At 55.0% G+C, this 8,485-nt stretch overlaps 1 protein-coding gene across 1 annotated transcript in view; it reads right to left on the bottom strand.

Moving 5' to 3' along the window:
- Window positions 1-4,428: 4,428 nt before the first annotated feature.
- CHRNB2 (cholinergic receptor nicotinic beta 2 subunit) overlaps window positions 4,429-8,485 on the bottom strand; it is an 8,791-nt gene continuing 4,734 nt past the window's right edge. The window contains exons 6-7 of the mRNA XM_021707801.1: window positions 8,257-8,360; window positions 4,429-4,741 (exon numbers count right to left, since the gene is read on the bottom strand). Coding sequence (XP_021563476.1) covers window positions 4,571-4,741; window positions 8,257-8,360 — 275 coding nt within the window. The 3' untranslated portion in view covers window positions 4,429-4,570. The remainder of the gene's footprint in view (window positions 4,742-8,256; window positions 8,361-8,485) is intronic.

The raw sequence follows: 8,485 nt of genomic DNA, 5'->3' as shown, positions 1-8,485 counted from the left end.
CATCTCTGGAGTGAAGTTGCAGCCGGGACCAGGGCAGGCTTGACTGCAGTCTAAGGAGACAGGCCATTTCCTTTTCACTTCATAGCTGATATCCAAAATGTCTCTCCTTCTTGAATTTCAAGGAGTTTCACATGGTAACTTACTCCAGAATTTCTAGAAGATTCAGCCTCGACCTTTTAAAAATACACCAGAGGACACAGAGTACCTAACAGCGAAGCTAAGTCACTGTGACCCCTTCTTCGTCCAGCTGAGGCCAGGAGAGCTGGCAACACGTTTGGGGCCTATCACATCAGGACTGGAAATCCATACAGTGTCGTGCACAGTTCGCTGAAAGACTGTGCCGACTGCAGCCTTGACCTCGCAGAGTGTGGGGGGTCGTAGAGGAACTTCTGCCCTGCCCCCCTTCCCCCACCATCCCTGCCTCAAGGAGACTGGTCCTCACTCCTGCCCAGTCTTTAACAGAGGGTACTTCCCAGGGCCTGTTTCTGGATGCTGTCCACTGCAGGCCCAGCCGTTTGGCCATTCTCTTCCATCTGATGAGTGGGTGTGCACGACAGCGGGTAACAGAACCACAGCAGACCATTCCACTCACCTTTTCTTTGGGTTCCTGTCATGTCTTTCACCTCTCATAAGCTGTTTCTCCAGCATGCTCCCTTTTTCCTGTATTGGCTACCCATGGCCCATGAGGGCTCTCCCCACCCCCCAAATAGAACAGTGACAAGACCACTTTGGAAACAACTTTCTTTACGAGACTCTTGAGTTCCAAATGAGTCTGGCCTGAGGTGGGCTAGACCAGTGCAAATATTCCAGGCGTGCAGACAGAGGAGGCCAAGGGCAGTGTTGAGGAAACAGGACAGCCAAGGGGGGGTGCATGAGGTATCCTAATGATTCCTGGACCTACCGTCCCTGGGAACCACGTGACTATCACACTGACCTCTTAGAGCTGTTGGATGAGTATTAGAAGGTGACTGCTTGTTTGTCTAGTCAGGGTCGGTGAGTGGGAGTCTGGCCAGCACCAGCCGGTCTGTGAGGGATGCTATGACACCAGCCCAATCCTGTCCAGAAACAGAGTGACAGCTGGGACCAAGTCCACTCTGGCTTTGGGAGTGATTCAGAGAAGGCCCTGAATGCCCACACTCTCCTCCCAAGGAGCCCCTCTCCTGTATGCCTCAAAGGCTATAACCAGAGCGTGGACTTGGGGGCATTCTTGGGCTTCAGGCCCAGCACTCCTCAGCAGCTGTCATTGGGTCTCTCAAAGCCTCGTTTCTCTTCTGAAAAACGGGGGCTCCTTCCCTATAGGACTGTTGTGAGAAATAGACACTGCACCCCAAGGAGCTGGCATGGCAGACCCTCAGTAAACAGTAGCTAATACTGAGATTTAGGGGGACAAAGAGGCCAGAGCCCCCAAATCATCCAAAAAGTGTTCCCTACTTCCTGTTCTCTATTCCAAGATCACTGGGGGAAACAAGCTTGCCCTTCCTCCATGGATTGCCTTCTTTGGCCCAACACGCCAGCTGAGGGCTGCTGTGTCTTGTTTGCTTTTAAATCTTCAATAACTTGGTACCAGCTGTTTCAGTATTAGTGCCTCATTGCCAGAAGCCTTCCTCCCACTGCAGCACCAACTGTCAAGAGCAGAGAGCCTGTGCGTGCCTTCTTTTCAGACAAAAATAGGAATCAGATCACCTGCAGCCCTGACGTCCTGAGGGAGAGCATCCCAGCTCGTCTCTCACTTCTGCCCTCCAGGCCCACCATGCTTGAGGTTTCCATCCCATTTTTCTCCTCCCTCTTCAGACCTGGAGTCTCCTTCAGTCCTGGGCCAGCACTGAGCTTGGTACCTGAGTCCTCTGAGACAGCCCCACCATGGAAAGTAGGCAAAGGGCTTCCCTGACACCACCAAGGGAAGAACACAGGACCTGAGAGCAGAAAAGTCTGTGGTTCCTAAAAGCTTCCCAGGGCCTTGAAGGCTCAGACTGTCCTGAGGCATGGCGACACCTTGCCCATGCAGTGGAGTCCTCCTTCCTCCACCTCTACCCTTCTCCCTACTGCAATGGTCCCCAAAGAGCCACACCCAGAGATGGAGGAGATGGCACTGCCCAGGTCACCTGCACTGGCACCATTTGTGACTTACTTGGACAACAGCCACTTGGGGGAAGTAGTAAAAGCAAGTGCAGCCATAGCAACAGCTGAGAAGCCTTCCGGTAACCCAGGCCCTCACAGCTGGGAGGGAGGGTCCCTCTCCTGTCCCTGTTTCAGGCTCCAGGACACTCCCCAGGGCTGTGAGTTTGAGAAGGGCTCAAGCATAACACAGGCAACTCTCAATTTTCTCCTCTAGGGGAGGGGACATCTCCATGGTGCAGCCACTCCCCCTGCTACCACAAAGAGCTGTCTGGGAGCTGTCCTGATAGATGGGGACATGCCTTGGGCACCGCTCACATGGCTGCTGACCAAACAGTCCCTGTTCTTCCACAGCCCACAAGGATCAGCTCAGTCAGGGTCCCTGAGCTCATGCCTATGTTGGGAGAAGCTGACCCCTAAGGGAGGTAGGGCCAGGGCTCAGCCCGGGAATGGAATGAATGAAACTACTGAGAGGCTCCAGAGAGAAGCCTACCCACCCATGGACTCACTTGCACATTCCCTGTACTATTCCTCACCAGTTGCATCCTCCAGCCCCCAGGTCCAGGCTCTAACAGGGGAGACTTGGTTTCTTCAGGAAAGAGAGAGGGCAAGCCTGGGAGGGAGGCCGGTAAAACAGTCTGGTGACCGCATTCCCAATGGTTCAGACTGCCTCTCAGATGCGACATCACGAGGTGTCTACTCCATGCCAGGCATGGGTGGTACGAGGCTTTTCACAGGCATCACTCCATCCTCACAGCAACCCCATCAAGAGGGTATCACTATCGCTATTTTATAGACAGGAAAGCTGAGGCCTAACAAGGCAAAGGGACTTGTTCCAGGTGGCTCAGTGAGTGGCAGAGCCAGGGCTAGAACCCTAACTCTGGGGTCCCCATCCAGTGGTGTCTCCTCCCACCTCCACTATTCTTGGAGAAGCAGGAGTCCCAGCTGGGCTCCAGGAACAAAATGGCTTGAGTCGGGCCAGGTCCCTCAGGTGCGCTTGGCAGACCTACTCCTCTAACCTGCCCTCTGCTGGACCAGCATCGAGCACGGACTGGGACCACGGATCAGAGCCAGTCACATGGCGAGGATGGCAGCAGGGCGGAGGTCCCCTATGAGGCCTGTCTCCTGGGCTAGCAGGTACCTCCTGGTGGCCCTGGGAGCAGTGTCAGTATACAGCCTCCAGCGATGCCCAGGATGGAATGCAGAAGCTATGCTTTCTGGGGGAGCCACTGGCGACAGCCAGTCTGCCCTTCCAAAGTTCTGCTTCAAGCCTGATGGGGTTCCGTTGGGGGAAGAGGAGTGAGAACCAGAAAGAAGGAGTCATGAACAGGTTTGGAGTGACGAGGATGTGACAAGGATGTTGCAGTTCCGTGACCCCAGAGGGGTCGGCTGGCTTCCACAGCCAGCTCCTTCCTGGCTTCCACGACCAGCTCCCTCCTGCCTGCAAAGCTCTGCTGTGGGCAAAAAGTTGGCTCTGCTTAAGCAAACATCCTTAGTGCAGTTCCTTCCAGTCACCAGTCAGTTCAAAGTGGGGACAAAACAGGGCACCGGACAATGGCGCTCAGGGCAGGGAGGAAAAGTCAGAGACCCACCCGGCTTGGCTGGCCTCCTGGGACTGTTTCTTCATCTGGAACATGACTCGTGTTGGAATCCACTGCAAGGTTCTCACAGCTGCGAAAGCCGGTGAACTTGACTTCTCATATAGTTCAAGGACCTGGACCTCAGACTCTGAGTAGGTCACCCCAAGATTCAGAACTCAGAGGCTCCCCTAACTCCCAGCCTTGCCCACCACTCCCTGAGCCCTCGTGAAAGAGGAAGGAGAAGGAAGTCTAGAGGGGGCGGAGAACCCTTCGTGGGGTAGAGGGGAGCTGACACCAAGCTCCGAACCCCTTAGAAGCAAGAGGCTATGGGGCTGAACTGAAAGCGCCCCAGGGGTCCGTGACCACAAGGCAGGAGCCGCTGACCACTGTGACCACTCAGCCCAGCTGCTGTCCACTCAAGCAGAGGCAGGTATCAGGTCACACTCCGGCCTCTCTCCCCGGTCCCCTCTCTTCTGAGCTACCACTGAGTCAGGCCAGCCCAGCCCAGGGTCTGACTCCTGTTCCTCCACCCCTCCCCCCATGCTCCTCTCCTCCCACAGCTTGGAGGTAGCAGTCGCTTCTGTCCCCTTCTCGGCCCCCTGCCCGTCACTCTTTGCTCAGGGCTCTGTCATCTTCCATCCTCCACCATCAGCAAGGCCACCCGGGCTGGCACAAGAGGAGAAGGCGGGTGCAGCAGGTCCAGCCTCAGGCTGGGGCTGGCTGTGTGCGGAGGTAGGGGGAGGAGGCGCCGATGAGGTGAAAGGATGGCTCTGCGGGGCAGTGCCCTCTCCCGGGTTGCTCACTTGTCCGTCCTCCATCCAGCACATCGGTGCAGCAGAGGGCAGGGGTGACGGAGGGTGGAGACGGGGGAGGCCTCACTTGGAGCTGGGAGCCGAGTGGTCCGGGTGGAGGAAGGTGGTGGCAGTGTAGTTCTGGAAGAGCGGCTGCAGGAACATGCCGATGGTGCCGAAGACGCAGACAAAGACGAAGATCCAGAGGAACAGGCGGTCGATCACCATGGCCACGTACTTCCAGTCCTCACTCACCTGGTGGAGGAGGCAAAGGAGGCCCAGGCGTCAGTGATGCAGGAAGGCGTGGAATGAGTATATGCAGGTCCCACCACCCACAACCATGCACACGCGCATGCACTCATGCACACAGGCACGCACACACACCCTCTCCGGTCCCAGAGTGATCTTTCTTTTCTTAGATTAGAGAACATAGTTCATTTAGAAAGTAAATTAGAAGCTGGGCACAGTGACTCAAGCCTCTAATCCCAGCACTTTGGGAGGCCGGGTGAGAGGATTGCCTGAGTCCAGGGGTTTGAGACCAGCCCGGGCAACTTGGTGAGACCTCGTCTCTACAATAAATCAAAAAATTAGCCGGGTGTGGTGGCACATGCCTGCAGTTCTAGCTACTTGGAAGGCTGAGGTGGAAGGATTGCCTGAGCCCAGCAGGTCGAGGCTGCAGTGGCCATGAGTGTACCATTGCACTTCAGTCTGGGTGACAGAGTGAGACTCCAACTCAAAAAAAAAAAAAAAGAAAGTAAGTAAATTAGAGAGCGAGAAGGAGGAGATTAATCTCCCCAAGGTAGGGGAGGCGTGCCAAAGCTGGGAAACATGGCCTGGTCATAGCTCAAAGAGCACATGGCCACACCACAGCTTAGCAAGGTAGTGGCTCCAGAGTGACCTTTCTAAAGCACTGCTCTGATCGTGCCTGCCTAAAAGCCTCCAGTGACCCCAAAGCCTTCAGGGCCTGTCCAAACTCGCAAGTCTGGAACCAAGACCCACCCACGACAGATAGGACCCTGTTTCCTATCTTCTCCAACTCCATAACCCAGACTTACCAAATCCCAATGTGTCCTCTCATGTCTCTGTGCCTTTGAGTTTCCTTTGTGTCTTGAAATCCTGACTTCCCTTTCTCTACCTGGTGGACTTCTACATATCCTTCAAAGTCCAAATCAAATATCACCTCTAGGAAAGCTTCCCTGACCCCCAGATCAGAACAAACCACTGTCCCTCTGGATCCCCTCAGCACTGTGTACACATCTCTACTGAAGTGTTTTTACAGCACTGTGTTCTTTCGATTTGTACGTTTGTCCCCTACTAAGCTGTAAGCTCCTAAACCACAAAGATCCTGTCTGATTACCTCTATAATCTCAGCATCTGGCACACAGTGTCCAGTAAACAGGAGCTGACTCAGTGAGTGAGTGCTGTCTCAGCAGGCCCTGTGCCTTGGAGGCAGGCATGGAAGCACCATCCCACAGCACCCAGAGGTCCCAGAGGGTAAAGACTGGGTCCCAGATGTGAACAAATCAAAGAAAGAATACTCTGACCTGAGCCTGGGCCCCTGTGCACATGCTTGTCTGGAGCCTGGCCCAGCTCGGAATGGGGAGGAGGCAGTTGCACCTTTATTCAGTCAGCAGCTGAACCACGTGTCAGTTACATCCCTGGCGCCATTAGACCCTGGGCACACACCTGGGCAAAGCAAAGGCATCCAGCTGTTCGCTAAGGAGGGTGGGGCAACATAAGGAAGAACTGCAAATGACACATAGGACTGAGGTGAAGAAATGGAGGAGAAGAAATCATTTGGTGTGGCCTGGGAAAGCCTCTTGGAGGAAGTGACATTTGCGCTCAGATCCGATGAGATCTGAGTGAGGGGAACAGCTGTGTCAGGAATAAGCGGAAGAAACAATCGGAAGAACCCAAATGGAGGGACATTCAGCCAGCCTGTACCCTTTAAAAATGTCTATGCCATGAAAGATAAAGCCAAGGAGCTATTCCAGAATGAAGGAACCCAAGGACACATGACAGCTAAAAGCAATCTGAGCTCCTGGATTGGGATGGGTGTGGGGGTGATGCCACAGAGGGCATGACTGGGACAATGGGACAAAACTGAATGTGGGCTTTATACCAGGTAAATGTATTGATGTCAAGTTTCCTGAATATGATCACCGAACCTGGGTTATATAAAAGAGTGCCCCTGTTCTTAGGAGAGACATGCTGGAGTATTCGGGATAAACGGCCACAGTGTCTGCAACTTACCCTCCAATAGTAGAGTAAAAATTAATGATTGTGATAAGAATTTTGTGTGTGTGTGTTGGAGTCTCACTCTGTCGTCCAGGCTGGAGTGCAGTGGCAGACTAATGGCCACCCCAGCGTCGACCTGTGGGCTCCAGCAAGGCTTCCGTCTCAGCCTTCCAAGTAACTGGAACTACAGGTGCATACCACCACGCCCGGCTAATTTTTTGACTTATTGTAGAGACAAGGTCTTGCCAAGTTGCCCAGGCTGGTCTCGAACCCACAGGCTCAGGCAATCCACTCGCCTCGGCCTCCCAAAGTGCTAGGATTACAGGCTGAGCCACCGAGTGCAGCCAAAGTTTTTTTTTTTTTTTTTTTCAAAGAAAAAAAGAAGGGCATCCCAGGCTGAGGGACCCATAGAGCTTGGCTTGCTTAAGACAGTGGAGCAGTGACCTGAGCAAAGGGAAAGACACAGTTGACAGGGAGACACTGTCTACTGGACGCAGGAGCACAGGTGCTAAACAAACGAGAAGACTCTGCTGGTCCAGGCAAGGGCTAACGGTGGCTCAGAATCAGTGCGTTAGTATGGAGATGGCAAGAGAGGGACGGAGCACAGAATGAGTTCAGAGGCTGTGGCAGTCAGAACTTCTGATGACTTGGATGGTGAGAAAGCAAGAGAAAGGACAGAGTCCAGGACCACTCCAGGTTTTGGGCTGAACCACTGGCTAACGGTGAGGCCATGTACTAAGACCGGGAGACTGGTGGAGTGGCCGGGCAGTGGTGTAGGTCAAGCACTCAGTTTGGGACATATGGGGTTTGAGGGCCCATGAAGCATCCAAGTAGGTCACCACATCCCCAGCACCAAGCTCAGTCAAGCCCGATACGTGAGTGGACTGCAGTGGAGGAGGCGGAGGCAGTGACCATGACCACTGAGCCCCTGTGCCCAGACACCTTCTGGCCTCAGCAGGCTCTGAGGCTCCTGCTCCATGTCCTCCAGCCTCCACCCCTCTCTTCCTCCAACAAGGCAGCAAGTCGCTCCCTGGCTGGAGCTTCAACTCCAACTGATCTCCTGCTGTCCAGGGAAACAGATCTCTGAAGCCCTGGGCCCACACACACCGCAGTGCCTGCCCTTCCTCGTCCCCCAACCGCAACGGCAGTGTCCTAGGGGAAACCTGACCAGTCACCATGGCAACAGCTGAGCCTCGACCTGGAGCCAGCCAGGTACCAGGAGACTGACCACAGGGTGGGGCCAGCCACTGCCCAAAGGGGGGATGCTGATCCACCTACTGCCCCCCAATACTCGGCTCAATCTCCAGAAGTTTCTGGGGAGCTTCTTCAACAGCCGGGTGTGTGGAAAGCCGCAAGAAAGTTCCAAGAAGCCCTGGCTTTCACCCGCCCCCATCTGCATAAATATTTCACTAGGCCGGCCCCTGGGACCCAGAAGAGCAGAAAAGGGAAACTGGTTTGGGGCTGTGCCCTCTCCACCGAAAGCAGCCTCGTGGGCTCTCCAACCCACGCCACCACACTCGGCACACCCCTACTGTCCTAATGCTGCCGCCTCCCGGGGGTGCACAGAGGACTGTCCCGTCCTTGCTAAGGCGGCAGATTAACAACTTGGACGCGGGGATGCAGGCCGCGGGAGGGACTCGGGTCACGGCCGCGGGCGGCTGCAAACCCTCAGGGGCCTCCTCTCGTTCCAGGCCGGCCTCCGGACACAACGGTGCCCAGCGCAGACATCTCGCCGTGGACACCGGTCCTCGGGAAGCCGCA

This window comes from Carlito syrichta, unplaced genomic scaffold, assembly GCF_000164805.1.
Source record: "Carlito syrichta isolate Samal-C Ts95f unplaced genomic scaffold, Tarsius_syrichta-2.0.1 Scaffold126413, whole genome shotgun sequence".
Lineage (NCBI taxonomy): Eukaryota > Metazoa > Chordata > Mammalia > Primates > Tarsiidae > Carlito > Carlito syrichta.
This window is presented reverse-complemented; position numbering and strand designations above follow the sequence as displayed.